Source organism: Mercurialis annua, linkage group LG1-X (assembly GCF_937616625.2).
Source record: "Mercurialis annua linkage group LG1-X, ddMerAnnu1.2, whole genome shotgun sequence".
Taxonomy (NCBI): domain Eukaryota; kingdom Viridiplantae; phylum Streptophyta; class Magnoliopsida; order Malpighiales; family Euphorbiaceae; genus Mercurialis; species Mercurialis annua.
The window spans coordinates 11,691,406-11,712,560 of record NC_065570.1 but is presented as its reverse complement, the minus strand read 5'-3'; the positions used below and the strand labels follow the sequence as shown (position 1 = coordinate 11,712,560).

At 31.8% G+C, this 21,155-nt stretch overlaps 1 protein-coding gene across 1 annotated transcript; it reads left to right on the top strand.

The window, feature by feature from the left end:
- On the top strand, window positions 1–1,159 carry LOC126688274 (uncharacterized). Its single transcript, XM_050382913.2, has 3 exons — window positions 1–264; window positions 334–439; window positions 911–1,159. The coding sequence occupies exons 1-3, from the start codon at window positions 223–225 to the stop codon at window positions 1,012–1,014; spliced, it is 252 nt and encodes an 83-aa protein (XP_050238870.1). The 5' UTR covers window positions 1–222; the 3' UTR covers window positions 1,015–1,159.
- The last annotated feature ends 19,996 nt before the right edge of the window (window positions 1,160–21,155 follow it).

Below are 21,155 nucleotides of genomic sequence, written 5' to 3'. Positions count from 1 at the left end.
AGTTGGGTTTTCTTGATCCTGCTGCTTATAACTTCCCTTTCTTTTTTCTTTCTCCTTACAGTTTTAGTTTCTTTTTCTTGTTTCTTGGTTCTATCTGCTGCTTCTTCTTCTTCTTCTTCTTCTATCTTATTTAAGTTGAATCTTGATCTTCTACCTGCATGTACAAGTACTACTGTATCCAGCTGACTAACTACAGCCGTTAATTACTTGATCCTGAGGAGCATGGGTGATCAAGATCAATCTTCTGCTGCTTATATTCACATGGTATTCATAATCATAATCATTGATATTAAGTTGATGAGAAATTATATGATGATAATCAGATACATGCAGGTGCACCACCTTATAGAAGAGTGCATCGTATTCAACATGACCAAAGAAGAGTGCATGCAAGCTCTTTCCAAGCATGCTAATATCAACCCTCTCATCACTTCCACAGGTCCCTCTTCTCTTCTATATATAAATTTTATTTTTACAAGTGGTAGATCGTGTATAAAAATGACAAAATTTAAACTGCGTAATTAAAATGAAAAAACATTTAAAATTTGTGATTTTTTTTTACATTAACCCTTTTAAAAAAGAATCAAGATTAATTTATTTTTTTTAAAAGAAGAGGATACAAACTTAACCAGAATACAGACTGCATAGATTTTATTAATCACGAGATATAGTCCGTATTCTAATTTTACATTAATTTTTTTAATTTTTATTTAAAATATCAAACGGTGTAATAAATTAAAATTTATAATTTAAAAAAATAATAATCAAATTTCAGATACCTTTTCAAATTAGATTAAAATTCAGTAATTTCTAATGTTTTAACCCTATAGGTGGAGTTAATTTAAACTTTAATTCTAGCTTTGTTCTTATTAATTATTATTATCATCGGTTGATGTCTATGTTATTACAGTGTGGAATGAGTTGGAGAAAGAGAACAAGGAGTTTTTCGAGTCCTATAAGAAGAAAAAAGAAGAAAGAAGTGACAAAGCAGAAGAGCCAAAGCATGATTGCTGAATCTTCCATAATCGATATTAATGAATAAGACTACCATTCTCTTTCTTTCTACCTAGTGCTGGATTGCTTCCAAATATTTTTGAATCTCACATTTTCAAAATAAAATTTATGACAAAAATTAAAAAGAAATTATGTTCCTTGTTTATATTTCAGTATTTTTTTTATAGTGAAGTACATATAAAATCACCATCTTGACACGCTATCTCAATTTTATCACGATTTTTGAATCTGGGCAATTTTTTTATTTTACTTTTATAATTGTATCGTTGTTTAAAAATCGGTGATTAAACTATTCATTTTAAAAGTGGTTATTGGTTGTTAAAGAGTATACCTTAAAAAATATAAACTTTTTTTATAGTTATTTTATTTTGATTTAGATAATGTTAAAAAATATATAGAATGTTATTTAATGATTTAGTTTAAAAGAAGATCTTTAGCTTTTAAAATAAAAAAATATTTATAATTTGATAAAATTGAAAAAAAAAAGTTGATGATAGAATTTCACTTGAGATAAAGGTTGTGATTTGCAAATAATTATTTGTTAAACGATGTGTTTCATATGTGGCTGCTATGATGTCTTTTCGATAGCCATATCAGCTCAAAGTGATCGGGTTTTTAAAGGGTGATACAATTGTAAAAAAAAAAATAGAAACGATAAACTAATTGTCAATTTTTAAAGGTCATAGTAACTTTAATATTGGAGTAAAAATGTTAATTTTATATGTAACTGATCCTATTAAAAATAAAATTGTATAATATGAACAAGTTTAGAGACCGAAATGAGCTATTTTTATTTCTAATTAATGAAATGAGATTACAAATTCTATATTAAAATCACAAATCCCACATCGCTTAAAAGGAATAACGGATGCGCGCTTACCTATTAATAAATCATCAGAAAACCTTGCCAGGGGGATGGATAAATCGTGGGACAAGAGATCCTTACTCCGACTCTTATCTCTATTTATCAACTTGATCACCATAATGAACCGGAGGACCAAATTCTAAATCCGACTCTGTTCACACCTCAATAGATATAAATCAATTATTCAACCCTTGTAGAAATTCCCACATTCATCACTAATTAACCTAAATATTGAGAATATTATTTTTAATCGATAAACATATATTAGATATTAATTTATTTATTTTATAAATAAAAGAATTATTATTTTTAATTGATTAAAATAATGAGAAAATTACGCAATTATTCAGTTTATGGGGATACTTTTCTCAATTAGCCATTCTCGGTTTTTATTACATTTTGTAACCATTTTAATTTTACTCTTTATGACTCACTATTTCAATTATTATTATTTTTAGTCAAAATTACTTAGGTTGACACATGTTAGAGTAAAGAGGTGATTGGTTAAATAGGTTGCATGTTTCTTAAACAATAATTTCTCTCACTACCTTCTCTTCCTCCCGACGTTAATGGCTTCTTCTTTCGGTTGATTTCAAATTTTCTCTTAGTTCTTTCAATCAAATAGTACGACTCGTTAACTGCTTCCATTTTCTCCTAAAATCTAGCCATTATCTCACTCTGTTAATTGTTCTACCAACCTTAAATTTCTTCTATAAATCACTTTAAATGGTTGTCACTCGTTCTAGTCATATTGATAAAAATCAAGCCAACAATATAAAAACAGGATGTGTTTATGCTTTGTAAGATGAAGATCACGAGAATGGGTTCCTTGAAAATGATGATGGTACTAGTTCTCTTACTCGTGATTAATGAGGATTGGATAATTTTCTATATTTATTTGATTCAATTTTTATGGATTTTGATTTATTATTAATTTGGAAGATAGGTTTCATTTTTTTTCAATTTTGATTGTTATTTTTTTTCATGCTAAATTGAATAATAAATCATTCATAGTTGATTACTCGTGGGTTTGCTTTAATTTTTTTTATTATGAGTGAGGTTGTGAATGTATATTCAAAATATAGAGTAATTGAAGATGTATATAAGTTGTATAATAGAATTCCTGAGAGAGATTTGATTTATTAGAATATTATTTTTTCTAGATATATACAAAATGGGGCATGTGGCATTACAATTGGTTTTTAAAATGTTTGCGGAAGGACATAGGCTTGATTTTGTGGAGTTATGTCGATACAAAAAAAATTGCCATTTGCGATGTAGGTAGTTTAGAATACTTCTTTTTACTTTGAAAAATATACATGAGTTGGTTCTGAGACACATATGAACTGTTTTTTAGATATATTTTAGATGTTTATTAGATACATTTGAAAAGTTTTATTTTTATATATTTGTATGTTTTATGTGATATGTATTAATCTCTTTTCATGTCTACTGTTTGTTCTCTTCTATTTTGTAGTTTGACAGTATCATCAATTTTTTTGCAAGAAGTTTAGACTTATCTTTATTTCTCAAAATGTAGTCAAGATGGTTCTTATACATATCCGTGATGTTTTTGAGATGTATCTGAAATGTTTTAAAGTGCACATAACTTATTTTTGAGATATATCTGAATTATTTCTATATTATTGATATAAACTAATATGTGTAATATTAAATTTAACTGATGATAAATTGAATGAATGCATCGTATAATTATTTGTTCAGTTTCTTATGTATAACGAATTAGATACATCAATGATATATCGTATATACACCACTGATATATTTGTAGATAAGTCGCAAATACACCGTACTGAATAATTGAGTTATATATATATTTGTTTAGTTTATAATATATATACGTATTGGATACATCGTAGATACACTAATGATACATTGTGGATAGGTCGTCAATACGTTGTTGATACACTACTGATACATTGTAGATAAATCGCCAATACATCGTAAATACATTACCAATATATTGTAGATAAGTTAACAATACATCGTATATACATAACTGATACATCATACAAATATACACCACTGATACATTATGGATAAATCGCTGAGATACATCATGAAAACATATTTTTATCTTTTTTGATTATTTTAACGAAATAAATTTTGTAGATATACCATAGATTATAATTTGTAAAATCATATGCTCTTATTAACAACATATTGCTTGATTTGTATTAAACTTTTAGCTATATCTAACTAAAACTTAAGTTGGTTGAGTATTTATATATATGTTATTATGTATACATATTAGATACATCAACGATACATTATATGTACAATATTGATAGATCGTTGATACATCATAGATAAATCATTTAGTATAACTTCTGGATACAGTTTCTAACTCGTAATACTTATTTTCAACAAATAAATTTTGAAGAGACTGATATATTGTAGATACACTGTCAATATATCATCTTTAATGAACAAAAGTAATTTCAATATCCCTATTTTAAGGACCCATCATGATAAAACCACATTCTCAACTAATCCAAACTTATGGGTTCTTGGAGATCTGAAACAGAAGTATCCAATAATAAAAATTCAGTATAATTGCCTAATTAGTAAAATTGGTTGATTAATTAACCAAATAAAATCACAAGAACTGAAATTGAGTTGCAAATATATTTTGTACATAAAAGATACTTAAATAATACATGTTTAATTAATTCTGACACGCGTCGACGCGTGAGTGACATTCATTTCTGACACGCGTGTCAGATGCGTCACTGACGCATTTTTACAGCTTTTTGACAATTGTTTCACACGTTTTTTTCACTTTTTTCAATTTAAGTGTGCCATGTTTCTATTATTTAGTGGTTGGTTAGAAAATGTAAACTATCTCCTTATTTTGTCATGAATGCAAAGAATTTAAATTTTGACTATTTAAATAATATTTGATCTATTTTTAAATATATTTTTTTTCTCTAAAATACTTTAGTGTGAGTTATTAGAATATGAGTCCAAATCCAAAGGCGGATTGACTCATTATTAATTAATAATTAATCAAGTTAGGCTTCCATAAATATATTTCTATATTTTAAGTAAAGAGAATGGCATATTTAAATTTTATTTTATCAAAATAAATGACATATTTAAATTTTAGTGTTTTAAAATAAAAATATTAAATTTGAAATAGTTTCATGCAACATACTATGTATATTTATTTTTCCACCAATTACTTCTATCAATATCTTAAGAACGGATTTATTTAAATCATATTTTTTGATTAATTTTTTTTAATATAAAGTTATAGAAATTAAAAATAATCAAATTAAAAACTTTAGCTAATATCTAACCGTCGCAACACCTCTAATTGAAACGATGCGTTTCAATTGAGGCCGAATTTAGAGACGGAATGAGAAATTCGTCGCTAAATTTGGCCTCAATTGAGGCGCCAAATCCGTCGCTAAAACGGCGGGATCACACCCGCCAACACTTTTACACCTTTGGCGACGGATTTACAACTTTGTCGCAAATTCCGTCGCCAAAACATCAAATTAGCGACGGAAATAGTTTCCGTCGCAAATTTCCGTCGCTAATTTGATGTTTTCTAGGAGTGAATTTTCAATATTTATTATTTTAAAATATTAAGTTATATATTGTATGAAAATATATATTGAATTATTTATTTTGTAAGATTGTTCAATATAGACCATTTATATACGTATATATATAAAATTTATATATTTATTGAATTACATATAAATACAATTATATATTTATTGAAATATTTATTTTATATATATATACGTATAAATATAATTTATGAGTATTTGATAAAATAGACCATTGAAACTAGTTTTATCACATACTAATTTAAACTAATTTTAATTTTTATGGATAATTTAAACTGAGTTTAAAAACTGACAAAATAAAGTGCTGAGCTCTAAATAACATCAAAAAATTCTAGTGGTTCAACAACTGCTTTTCACTTCCCAAGATATCTTTATCTTGAATATTCCACAATTAGTTTTTATTTCGGGCTAGAAATAAATTTTTTGAGAAATATTGTTTGTGGCATTGCCACTATATCTTTTATTAAAGAATAGTAAAAATTATATTTTACATTATTATTTGAAATAAAAAAAGTTATGAATTATCAAAATACATAATTAATAAAAATAAAATATAAATAATATTAATGAATATAAAATTATATATTTTTTTAAATGTATATAACTTTAATAATAATAATATTTATTAAATGGGACAAAAGAAATTTAATCATAGATCTTTTTTAAAATATATATATTGTGTACTACAATAAAGTAAAATATTTACAAACATACTATCTTATCTTTCTCTTTATAAAAATATTTTTTATATTTTCAAACATATCACCTTATCTCTTTTATTAGCAAAAATACAATTTTTTTTTTCTCCTTTGTTCTATGAAACTTTAATTTCTTTTTTTTTCCTTCCACTAATGTCCATCACCCATTACCAAACTTTATTTTTCAAATCACATAACAACCATCTTTCTATAGCGGCCGCCGCTTGTCCCGTCCATGCCTACGCCGCCGCCGGTGTCCCCTCCATGTCCACGCCACCGCCGTTGTGCCCTCCACACCCAAGCCCACTCTACTGTCCCTTTCAGGCCCACGATGCCCTGCTATCTCCTTCACATTGCCGCCATTCGAATGTATTATCTTAAAATTATATTTATATGTATAGCTCTAATATTAATATGTACAGATATATTATTTGTATGTATATATTTAGGATTTATTGTTGTATATATTGATCTATTCATTTTGTTTTTAGATTTTAAGTTTAGTTTCATGTCCAATTTTTCCATTATTCAGATTTCATATTTTCATTCTCAGATCTGATTAAAAAAAACGTATATAATTCATATTATATACGGATTATATATAAAATTAATGAATTATATAAAACTTTTTTATTAAATCTCAACAATTAAATAATAAAATATTTTATATATATCATTCGTATTATGTACTAAATAAATATAAAAACTGGGAAATTTAAATTTTATATAAAACTGTATTTTTGTAATATTTATATAAAATTTTTTTTTGTAATTATTTATAAAAAAATATTGTACTTTTATCAATATCTTTTGTATATCTGTCAAAAAAATGCATGTTATATTTTTATAAATATTTTTATTTTTTTGATATTTGTATAAAAACCTCTTTTTTTTAGAAATAATAAAGCTTATTAGCTTTTATTTTTATTTTTATTAACCAATTATTAGCTTATATAAGACAGTTAATACGACATAGTTAAGAAAAAGCACGCAGTCATACTGTTGCAGAAACGTGAATGGCACGTGGGAGCAGCATGTGGACAGGGAGTATTTGCATGGTCTCATAAACATGGCATATGCCAACCTTAATTGTTTTTCATTGGTTTAATATAATTTTTGGCTCCTGAATTTATGTTTATTTATCTTTCTCATCTCTCATCTTAAAAATTTAATCTATATAACATTTTAAATTTTAAATTTTAAATTTTAGTTGTTTAATTTTTGGAAGCGAAAGTGAGACGCATATAGACTGATGTGGTAAAAAATGTTGATTGAGCCGCCATTTAACTCAATGCATCATCAAAAATAAGGGGTAAATTGGTTAAACTAAAAGATAGAGCGGTTGGATGGATGAAAATACAAATTTAAAAATCAAAATATATTTTAACTATATTACACATCCGCTTAAAAAGTTGTTTACACGCCTTTTTCAATTTGTAACCAAACATTTATTTCAACTGGATAGAAAAATATCAAATAATTATAATAAAAACACCTATTAAATAGATAAAATTTACAAATGAAATGTTAGATAGGCTAGAATCGATAAAATTTTAATCTTTAACAAATTAATATAAACATTTTATTAATTTTTATAAAATATTTTATTTATTCTATTTAATCACATCTTGCATCTATTAATTTATGTATCAAATAATTATAATAAAGACACCTATTAAATAGATAAAATTAATGAGATGTTAGATAGGCTAGAATTGATAAAATTTTAATCTTTAACAAATTAATATAAACATTTTATTAATCTTTGTAAAACATCTTATTTATTCTATTTAATCACATCTTACATCTACTAATTTGTGTAATTATTCAAATATGTTTTATGTTATATTTATTAAAAATAATTTGTTTTCTTTCTTTAAATCTAAAATAAAAATTATTTAATATTTTTGAGTTCTTGAACAAAATTATATGTCAATGACACCATGATTAAATTCGTGATCGAGTCTGCCTTCTGTTCCGGTTGATAACCTGCAAAGGGTAGAAGCTAACCAGACGGTTGCAGTCCGATTAACTCCCTGATACATAAATTAGTTTAGACATGAACAGCATTTTTAGCATATGAATATAATTGTGCTTTTAGGCATACCTTAAATTCTTTATATAGTAGTTGAATGAATACCTAGTAGACTTCATATAGGAAAGTGATTCCTATTTAGTAGGGTTTGAGATTGAATAGGAAAGAGATCCCTTATTCAAGTAAAAGTCTTATTCAGAAATATATCCCTGAATAAACTTATCTTTTTAAGTTGAAATTTGTGTATAAATAGGAAAGATATTCTGTAGATTCGGTTCTTGGGCGAATCCTTGAGGAGACATGTTGTCACGACCCAAAATATTGAGCCGCAACCGGCGCTAGGGAACAGGAGTGGTAGCTCCGGAACCCGTAGCAAGCCTCAAATCACTATTAATTTTTCGCAAATAATATAAACAAATAGCATAACACAACAGAAGCAAATATATATCATATGTAAACATTTACACTAACTGTTCTGTTAACCTCGCGGGCTCTAGTTACCGTACCCTGTACGAACTAGCTTCGTGGTACTATATGCATCAGTTAGTGTATCCAAACATATCACCGGCATCTGGTGTCGTGAACAACATATAAAACACATGTAGCCTATCAAAATCATATAAAACAAAGACAGCAGATAATATATACAATCAAAATGAACTGCTGTCTAGGCTACTATTCTGTCGACACAGGACCACTACTGCAGCATTCACAGAAGTCAGAAACTATACATACACAGCTGACTTCTGGACCTCAAAATTGGTCTCTAGCTAGGTCCACAAACTAAGCACCTGAAAGACATCAAAGGTGAGGGGTCAGTATTTGAAAAAATACTGAGTGAGTTGACATTTACTAACAGTATTAATATAGAAACATAGCATCGCATTTCAAGAAAACAATAATATAAAACATATAAACATGTATTTGATCCGTACGAAACTAATATCCTAGCATGCAACACATTTCTCGAATAATCATATATCATTCAACCCAATCATAAATCTCAAGTTGTGAGTCCAACTCACTGGTGGGCCCAGCCCACTAGATACAGGGACTTCCAGACTACACTGTAGCCGAGTTCACTCTCGTATCGAATTCATATCATATCATACATATATAATCATTTCTCAGATGCAAATACACTAGATTGATTCAATACTGGTGATCACACAGCCTATTGACACCCAATAGGTAGCTAGTTTCTTCGGATCACATACTAGTTCTCGTATATGGAAATTAATAAAACATATAACATTTCAATCAATTATATATATTGCGATGCGTGTAAACAGTATATATATGCATATAAAATAACTTTAATATTTAATACGTGAAAGTAAAGTGCAACTCACAGTGACCGCTATCCACTCTATAACAAGATCGACGTGGTAATATGCTCGTACTAGTACACCTCTAGTGCCCTCACTGCTCGGTCGTACGTCTGATACATATTAATTAATGTTTAATAGTTAGACGCAGATCATGTGTTTATACGTATAATACTTTCATAATTTAAGTATTGGTTTCATTCTTAGTATTATTCTCGTATTCAGAAATTCTTAGTCGTATCCACGACTTATCGAATACCATTCCTTGTATTCAAGAATTACATAATTCCCTAAACGCTTTTCATTACTGTTACTCGCGTAAAACGTCGAGCTAAATCTCCATTTTTGACTTATCGAGGTCTTTAGTTGAGTTTTAGGGTTTAATGTTCAATATTATCGAAATTGGGGTCAAATTAGGTTAAAAATCCATTTCGGTCTCCCGGACCCGCTGTGCGGGCGCATAGCGTGACTATGCGCTCGCATAGTCTGGCTATGCGGGCGCATAGCATGGCTATGCGCTCGCATAGCTTTTGCTATGCGGGCACATAGCTGTTCGCTATGCTCGGCCCGGAAACGCCGTTTCCGGGCCGTTTCGCCGCACCCCGTCATGCTCCACACTCTCACAACCATAAATCCTTCAAAACCCGCACTTCCGTTTTTCATAAAAACGCTAAAATAAGCTCAAATCATCAAATTCATATATCCTATTCAAAACAGCCCTTAATTTCGAATTTAGCACCAATTCTCGAAAATTTTACCTTGAAATGAAGCTTGAGATTAATAGAGCTTTCGATTACGAAGAGATCGACGCGAAAATCGCTTGAATCGGACGTCGAACGGAGAAACGGCGGCGAAACGATCGTGATCGACAATTTTAACTTCTGGAGCTTTCTTTTCTTCTCTCGTTCTTTCTTCATTCATAATTCCTTAATTATATATGATTTGGCTAAAATCTCACTTGAGTCCTTGTTCTTTTTTATTATTATACTTTATCCTTTAAACTTTTCTTTTGTACGATCTAGTCCATAACTAAATCGACAAATTCTTTTATTACGACTTATACGTATTATTAATACCCGATAAATAATACAAACCTCGATATCAATACTTTCCCGTCAAAATCCAATATTTCTATTTTCGACACAAAGTGGCTAAATTACCACTTTGGTCCCTATATCTTATTTTGGGCTTTTCTTAACATTTTTCCTTTCTGATTCCAATTCTAACTTTAGAATTGAAATATAACCTTAATTTCTCATAACTAATTTCCTGAAACCGACCTACTTGAAATTTATTTACTTTATCTTTTCAGAAATTCTTCTGATATCGCCACTCTGGCGAATCAAAACTGGACACGTGGTCCAATTAGATAATTAAATATTTTGGGGTATTACATTCTTCCCCCCTTATAAAAATTCGTCCTCGAATTTTCATAAATATTCTTGGGATCTTAACTTATCCTTATAATTTCCTGGACGTCCATTAATACATTTTGATCGCAGCTTTTCCTTTTTACTTAAACTTCTAGCTTTCCACGTATGGATGTGACCTCATTAATCAATTATCTATTTTTGCTCACCATAGCTTCCTGCCGCTGTATAGTTGAGAATCTTCTCATTGTCATCCTTGTTTCATCTGTCGTCTTTCCAGAATAATGTCGCTGTAGATGCATCCTTAACATCATAATCCTTGCGTCGTTACTACTTGGTTGTAACTAATCATAACCTAATGTTTTCTCATTTCATCATTTCATTCTTAGTAGCCAAAGGTTGTTACTTGTTTCCTTTATACGTGAAGGATCACGACGTGCCAATTTTATCCTTACTGACGTACTTACTTTATTCATATTCCTATGAATGTTATCTCTCGTAATCATAACCTACAGTTATGAGCTTTACTATTATCTGAAATTTCACTTTCCTTTCTTAACTGGTTCTTGCTATTTTTCATTCCTTTTTATCATTGTCTGACACTTCGTTTCTCATTAACCAATCTTTCTCGACTTGCATTATTTTAAGTATTCATTTTCTCTTAATGTAGCTAAACTTGATACATTCTTTACTATCTTCGGTTTCTCTTTCTTTTGCTTCTTTAATCTCTCGTGAGCTTCCCGTCGTTCTGTTGGTCGTAATTTTGAATCCCTTACCATTGTCTTAAACGTTTCATTTCACGTTACTTTTAGTCGTATAACTTGTACAGTTACCTTTTAGTACTACTCATTTTCTTATCCTTTTCTCTTCTCTCTAGCTGCTCCTTTGAGGTTCACCTCGAATCTTTTATTGACTTATCAGTAAAAACTGTCTCTTCTTTATATCATAGTTCCTTATTCTCGTTGACCTCATATGTTTCTCATATATTTCTTTAACGCTTAACTGTTTCGAGAATCTTTATCATTAATTAACCTTCAGTGAATTTCTTTCTTATCTTTAACCTTTAACTAACTTCATCTTTAATTTTTATCCTTAATAGATTCGGCAGGTCCTTAATAACTTATTTATTTCCTTAACCGTCATTCTTTCTTACTATATAATCAACTTCCTCTCTCGTCTTATACTTCTTCTTCTTACTTTCGACTAGTTTCATAACTTCGTTCTCATTTCCCAAGGTATCATTTCTCGTTCTTATCACATAGTGGCTTTTTAAATACAATTCACTCCTATCTGTCCAATAGCAATAAAGTATCACTTTATTCTTTACTTACTGTATTCATTACATGTTTCCTCTATTTATAATAGTTCTGGTATTGCTGCTCTCTTTTGATAATCCTTCTGACTCATCTCTAAAACTTTTCATGTCTCTAATCATCTTGTAAAAAAAATTGAGGGTATATGAGTTTCCTCATTATACTTCATTTTATAATATTCACAATTCTTACATTTACTGACACGTACGCTTATACGAGTGTTTTTCTCCTTATGTTGGAATTTAACACTTAACCTTTCTCCTTTCTGTTAACGCAACTTGTAACTCTTAATGCTGATATTAATAACTCTACCTAATATCAGTCATATAGCATCATCATCTCTCTTGATCTATCTAATTTTAAACCTTCACGTTTTGCAAAATCGTCTGTTTCGTCGTTTCGTATCTCTTCCCTTTCTATTTCTGTGTCTTTGAACACTGGTATTGATAAGGTTGTATATCCTTTAAATATCACTTAATGTTCATCATTCATATTACCATCTTCTCGTATTTCATACTTTTAATCTATCTTCTGCAATTATGATTTTGGATTGCTACTTCATCTATCTCCACATAAGAATAATCATTATATTTATCATTCTTATATATTTATTACGCTTCTTTCGTCTAGCATGACTCTCTGTCATTCCATCCTTTATTCTATTATAAGGATAAATACTGTATCCTTAAGTATTTCCAGTGCATTGCAGCTTATCTGCGTATGTTCTCTGGCGATAATTCCTTATTCACATTCTTCTTTAGCTCCACTAGCTTTGTTGCAATAATTATTAACATGGCTTTATTCTGTTATTGGAGTTTCTTCTTATAATTTTTATTCTTATTTGTTAAGAATCTTTTACTATTTGTCGCAGGGCTTTACATCCGAGTTTACTTACTGAACAAACGATTTTTAAAACTTCTTTTGGCTGCGCAGCTCTTTCTAAATCACTTTTCATAAATCGTTTGAAATCGTTGGTACAATTGTAGCTCAGAGTGATGACACCTCTCATCACCAAGGAGTTGCTCAAAAATCGCATTTTCTTTATCATTGTAAAGATATGATGCATGATCTACATTTTGAAAATCATTTTCTTATGCATTCCTATCGTGATTATGCATTATCATATGCGATGTCTGAGCACAATTGTACCTTGAAAAATCATAAAAACTTTCCAAAATTTTCATAAAATCGTAAGTTTACTCTAGATTATACGCTCTGCGACTATTAACGGCTTTCTTTATAATTATTGGGTATATTTCAAATTTTTATATTGCTGTCAAATTTTTGTATTGCTGTAATTTTTTGTCATTTACAGACTGTTACCCTATCACATCCCTTCTCTCTCCATATCTCCGACAACTCAATTAAATTTAAAATTTTCTACTGCTGTAATCACCATATCCACTTCTCCGACACTCTGTACCACGTCAGTTACAAACGCAGGTGTCGATGTTCCACATCGGTTCCCCTTTTTAATAATCTATCTTTTCCTTTACAGCTTCTAGAACGTAGTATTGGAATTACGTTCACCACAAATATATTATGTAGTGTATATTATTGTTTTTGTAAGTTTTGTTTATATGTTCTTTTATTAGGCGCGTGTTTAACTACAACGCTTCCTATAGGTTCTCGCTTTCCGAGGTATTATTCTATAGGCGAATCTTGTTCTATCGTGCAATGCAGCAGTTATGTATACACAGTAATGCAAACACATAAACATAATACTCAAAGCATATAAGTCGGTAATACCTGGAGGTGCCTGATGCGGAACGCTAGGTTCCCTAATAACTACGCCTGTGCGACGGCCCCTAACTGTTCTACCAGAGTTTCTTTCGCCTCTTTGTACAAAATAAGGGTTGGTTCTAATTCTGGAGGACGTACTGACGTAGTCTGGGTGGTATTCACGTCTAAAGTAAAAGGGTCGTACCGGATCGCCCGCCCATTCATGCTCTGTCTGAATCCTACGAGCCATCGTAGTAAGTGTGCTAAAATGTTCGTCCACGTGCTCATACAGCTCATCAAACTGAGGTCCTAAACCCCTGACATACCTACGATTAATGGTTCTATTGTCTTCGTTCAGATCAGGGACTCCTTCAGGCATCCGCAGAAAATCAGTAGAGTACGCTCCTACAGTTAACATCCCTCTAGAAAAAGAACGCATCTACCTCCTAACCTGGTTTAGGGCTATTTGCGCCTGACCGTTGGCTATGTCTGCATCTTCCCTCAAATTGCGGTATCTCCGCACACCAGACCAGAAATAGTCACCTCTGCACTCTTCGACATCTAATTCATCTAACTGTTATTCTTCTTCATACTCTTTCTCCTGAGGATCTTCCTCTTCTGCCTCCTCTTCTAATTTTTCTTCTGGATCCTCTTCATGATCCTCCTCAGGATCTTCTTCAGGATCCTCTTCCGGATCTTCCTCCGGTTCCTCTTCCTCTTCTTCGCTGTATTCTATCTCCGGCGAATGCACTCTAACTTTGTTTCTAGAAGAACTACCTATCTCCGACACAGACATAAAACCATTTTGATATATCTCTGGCGATGCTCTAGTATTTGCGTGGAATCCATTCTGATGGACCCCAGATGGTTCGCCTACTTCATTATGAAACCCGTTTTGAAATATAGGAGGCGCTTCCTCCCGTTCTTCCTCAGCATGCGACTGAGCTCCGTTTTTCCCAGACATGCTGAAAAGAAACAATTTCAAACGTAAGCGACCATCTGAGCCCATTTCACACGCAATCCCAATATGCATTTATAAAATGCTGTAAACATCTAGCATTTAATCCAGCCGCACGTAATTCGCAAGCAAATAGTCACCTAATAATCTCAGAGCAAGAAATAAACACTTAATTATCTTAGTCGTTCGTAATTTGCAAACATATAACCATTACCTATCTCTTAACGTAAGCAACAAATATTTCGTTGCCTTAGTCGTCCATATAAGCAGATACTATTCACTTACTAGCTTAATAGTCCTGGTTCGCGCGCGTAATGCCACATACTACTAATGCACATATAACACAATTACAGACAACCAAGGTCCAACTCAAAGCTGCAGTAGTTCCTAGGTATACTTACTGACAGAATACTTCCAGTCAACAGACAATCAGACAAATCTAGCAGTGGTAACTGGACCAAACTTCTCTGATACCAACATTGTCACGACCCAAAATATAGAGCCGCAACCGGCGCTAGGGAACGGGAGTGGTAGCTCCGGAACCCGTAGCAAGCCTCAAATCACTATTAATTTTTCGCAAATAATATAAACAAATAGCATAACACAACAGAAGCAAATATATATCATATGTAAACATTTACACTAACTGTTATGTTAACCTCGCGGGCTCTAGTTACCGTACCCTGTACGAACTAGCCTCGTGGTACTATATGCATCAGTTAGTGTATCCAAACATATCACCGGCATCTGGTGTCGTGAACAACATATAAAACACATGTAGCCTATCAAAATCATATAAAACAAAGACAGCAGATAATATATACAATCAAAATGAACTGCTGTCTAGGCTACTATTCTGTCGACACATGACCACTACAGCAGTATTCACAGAAGTCAGAAACTATACATACACATCTGACTTCTGGACCTCAAAATTGGTCTCTAGCTAGGTCCACAAACTAAGCACCTGAAAGACATCAAAGGTGAGGGGTCAGTATTTGGAAAAATATTGAGTGAGTTGACATTTACTAACAGTATTAATATAGAAACATAGCATCGCATTTCAAGAAAACAATAATATAAAACATATAAACATGTATTTGATCCGTACGAAACTAATATCCTAGCATGCAACACATTTCTCGAATAATCATATATCATTCAACCCAATCATAAATCTCAAGTTGTGAGTCCAACTCACTGGTGGGCCCAGCCCACTAGATACAGGGACTTCCAGACTACACTGTAGCCGAGTTCACTCTCGTATCGAATTCATATCATATCATACATATATAATCATTTCTCAGATGCAAATACACTAGACTGATTCAATACTGGTGATCACACAGCCTATTGACACCCAATAGGTAGCTAGTTTCTTCGGATCACATACTAGTTCTCGTATATGGAAATTAATAAAACATATAACATTTCAATCAATTATATATATTGCGATGCGTGTAAACAGTATATATATGCATATAAAATAACTTTAATATTTAATACGTGAAAGTAAAGTGCAACTCACAGTGACCGCTATCCACTCTATAACAAGATCGACGTGGTAATATGCTCGTACTAGTACACCTCTAGTGCCCTCACTGCTCGGTCGTACGTCTGATACATATTAATTAATGTTTAATAGTTAGACACAGATCATGTGTTTATACGTATAATACTTTCATAATTTAAGTATTGGTTTCATTCTTAGTATTATTCTCGTATTCAGAAATTCTTAGTCGTATCCACGACTTATCAAATACCATTCCTTTTATTCAAGAATTACATAATTCCCTAAACGCTTTTCATTACTGTTACTCGCGTAAAACGTCGAGCTAAATCTCCATTTTTGACTTATCGAGGTCTTTAGTTGAGTTTTAGGGTTTAATGTTCAATATTATCGAAATTGGGGTCAAATTAGGTTAAAAATCCATTTCGGTCTCCCGGACCCGCTGTGCGGGCGCATAGCGTGACTATGCGCTCGCATAGTCTGGCTATGCGGGCGCATAGCATGGCTATGCGCTCGCATAGCTTTTGCTATGCGGGCACATAGCTGTTCGCTATGCTCGGCCCGGAAACGCCGTTTCCGGGCCGTTTCGCCGCACCCCGCCATGCTCCACACTCTCACAACCACAAATCCTTCAAAACCCGCACTTCCGTTTTTCATAAAAACGCTAAAATAAGCTCAAATCATCAAATTCATATATCCTATTCAAAACAGCCCTTAATTTCGAATTTAGCACCAATTCTCGAAAATTTTACCTTGAAATGAAGCTTGAGATTAATAGAGCTTTCGATTACGAAGAGATCGACGCGAAAATCTCTTGAATCGGACGTCGAACGGAGAAACGGCGGCGAAACGATCGTGATCGACAATTTTAACTTCTGGAGCTTTCTTTTCTTCTCTCGTTCTTTCTTCATTCATAATTCCTTAATTATATATGATTTGGCTAAAAGCTCACTTGAGTCCTTGTTCTTTTTTATTATTATACTTTATCCTTTAAACTTTTCTTTTGTACGATCTAGTCCATAGCTAAATCGACAAATTCTTTTATTACGACTTATACGTATTATTAATACCCGATAAATAATACAAAGCTCGATATCAATACTTTCCCGTCAAAATCCAATATTTCTATTTTCGACACAAAGTGGCTAAATTACCACTTTGGTCCCTATATCTTATTTTGGGCTTTTCTTTAACATTTTTCCTTTCTGATTCCAATTCTAACTTTAGAATTGAAATATAACCTTAATTTCTCATAACTAATTTCCTGAAACCGACCTACTTGAAATTTATTTACTTTATCTTTTCAGAAATTCTTCTGATATCGCCACTCTAGCGAATCAAAACTGGACACATGGTCCAATTAGATAATTAAATATTTTGGGGTATTACACATGTTTTATCCGAGTCTTCAGGAATTCCGGCTCATCTTGGGGATTCAGGTTATTCATTTTTTGATCTTCGGTAAAGGCGAATCCCACAAATTCGGTTGTCGATATTGTTTGGCTCTTGCCCTTCAGGCGAGAGCTGATATTCTCTTGAATAGTGCATCTTGTGCGACTCGGCTGCACTGTAATTATGATAGAATTTGGTATCCATCAGTTAGCAACAAAAGAACACTATTGGGAAGTATTTGATAAATTCTTAACAGGAGCTGAAAAGTATAATTTGAGACTCAACCTTAAGAAAAAGGTCACATAAGGAAAGATGCTATGTCATTTAGTCGGTAATCAAGGAATCAAGATCGAACAAGAAAAAATAAAAATAATCTAAGATATTCTACTGCCTAAGATGGAGATGAAAATTAGAGAATCAATTAAAGGATTGCAATATATCAAGTAGTTCATCTTAAACCCAACTTCAAACGTATGAACGATTATCAAATTGCTCAGAAAAGACCAGCTAATTGTGTAGAACGATTAATGTCAACAAGCTTCCGAAAAGATATATGCTTATCTTACTAATCCACCAATTTTGAGACTACAATGAGAAACCATTGATCTTATATTTGGATACAGATACGAATTTCATATGACCCATGTCACAAAAAGATGCTTTTAGTGTTTTTGATAGGTAGAGAAATGATAAGGGAATGGAGTCTCTAATGATGATTTTTAAAGACACCCGTCTGGATGACGAGCTAGTGATCCGCTTGGCAGAATTTAGGAGAATTAGGTCGACGTACAGAGAAAAACTTGAAGTACTTAAACATATTTATCAAAGATAACCATAATATTTCAAAGGGTTATGATAACAGTCTAAGATATTGGACTAAACCTAATGACCTAGAAGTTTATGAGCCAATTTGTAGGTTTAATTGACTCATTTACCAAAATATCTAACATTAGGGCCTTTGATGGCCCTTTTAGACACTTCAGAGATCAAAAAGACCTGATTGCCAACTTTTTTATGGAATTATATATTAAATCCAAAATTTATAATTAAAATAGAGCTAATTACTATGAGATTTGTCATATTTGTCATAATTCACACTTTATTTCTATTTGAATATCAAACGATATGGTCCATCGCTCTTATTTTTGTCAACGATTTGCTCATTCCATCCATTTTTGGTATTAGTCAACCGAGTTGACAAAACTATATGGTCCTCCACTTTTATTTTTCTCAACGATTTAATTTCTCACATTTATTTTTGCCAATGATTCCGTTTCTCATGTTTGAAAACTTATTTACTCCTAAGTCTTTTGACTCCGTTGACTAACACCAAAAATGGACGTAGGGATTAAACTGTTGCCGAAAACAAAATTGAAGGACCATATCGTTTGATTTCAAACATGAGAGATTAAAGTGTGAATTATGTCAAATATGGGGGACCTCATAGTAATTTACTTATTAAAATACTACATAAATGATTAATAATGGCCAAATAACCAGAAAATTCCAAACCTTTGAAGAAAGTTTACAAGAGTTCAAATCTTTTAATTTTATCCAATTTGTCCTAAAACGCATGATTTCGTCTCGATTTTGTCCAACTCTCAATTTTGAATTGATTTTGCATATTTAGCACCTACGTGGCGCTAAAGAAGCATGTCACACGTATGCCACCTTAGCGAATGCAAGGTAAAAAGTCCAAATAAATTCTCAGATGTTTTATAAAAAAATATTTATACCCTCAAACTTTAAATCGTTTCAACTTAACTTTTAAAATATTTACCAATTTTATGTTTATGAATTTTTTTAAACAGTTTCACCCTCTTCTTCATTTATTTTATATACAGATAAATAAAATATATAAATTAAAATTAATTAAATAATTATCTTATCCCCGTTGCATACGAATTTTTTTTCCGACAATATTTTAAAAAAAATTAATTTTTTATAGGAGGGTCCTCCTCTACATTTCAGATCTTCAAAAATCAACTGTTTTATTGTGATCTACGCTAGATTGTACATCTGTAATACCATAAAACAATCTCATGACTCAAAACGTTACTTTTGAGGACCTGAATCAGTTCTTATTCACATTAGTATCTCTATTTATATCTATTTTACATATATTTTTAATTTCAAATCATTAGAATGCATGCTTACGATGTTTGTGTTTTTGAATGTTTTTTTTATGGATTTCATTAAAGCTGATTTTAGATCAGTTTCAAAGTGTCTTTAATCGTTTTTTTATGAATTATATCATTACTTCTAGAGGCTTAATTGTAATTTTCTTTGGTGTTTTTACATACTTTGGGACAAAAAATTGAGTTTGGAGAACCAACAGCAAGTTAGTGCCACCGCCAACTCATCCTCCACGGCGCCAAGTCTAGTTGGTGATATCCACTTGCCACATCATTCCCCTCAACTTCCAAGAAGTAACCACAGGCCGCCAAATCAGCAAGTTGGCACCATGGTCATGGCGCCAAGTCAAGTTGATGTCATGTACCATTATGTCAACTCTCTAATCCAAGAGCTTGTTTTGACATTTCTGACCTCTTTCGGACTCCAAATTGGTTTCTGTTTAAACTGGTAGGCTCATATTGATCAGAAGATATAATAGAAAGGCTTGGGCAATCTGATCGACATCATAACTGCTCCTCGAGATGCGTCCACAGTAGTAGTCATACAAGTCAACATACTACAAGGTACGACTCTTGGCATCCGACAACACTCCTAACATCTCGAAGATGTAGTCATCCCGACAGAGGTAGTTCAGAACACCACTATCAAAGGGTACATGTTGCCCACCAAACTCCAGCTTGATGATAAGTGACACGTCTAGAGGAATGACTGTCATCACTCCTACCGGGAAGTGAAATGTGTGGGCAGTTGTCACGATCCGATTTTCGAATCGCTACCGGCGCTAGGAAATGGGAGTGGTAGCTCCAAAACCCGTAGCAAGCCTAAAACCAATATAACTTTTTCACAAAAAACATATATATAACAATAATTTAAAGTAGAAGCATATATAATAACATACATATATTTATCGCTGCGTCAATTGATTCAATACATATGGGCATGTAGCTTCCGTCACCTCGTATGTACTAGCCCAACTATAACCATATACACAAACTGGTGTAACCAGATCACAAAATAGGCAGCTAACACCATGGCAAAAACAACATATAATTAGCCTACAAAAAGTATATACATAGACAGCAGGTATAAAAACGAGATCATAATGATACTCTACTGTCGCAGGCTACAACGGTCTACCATAGACTATTACAGCTCTATTGAGAAGTCACATATGTACATGCAAAAAAGAAGACTTCTGAAATAAGGAGTGGA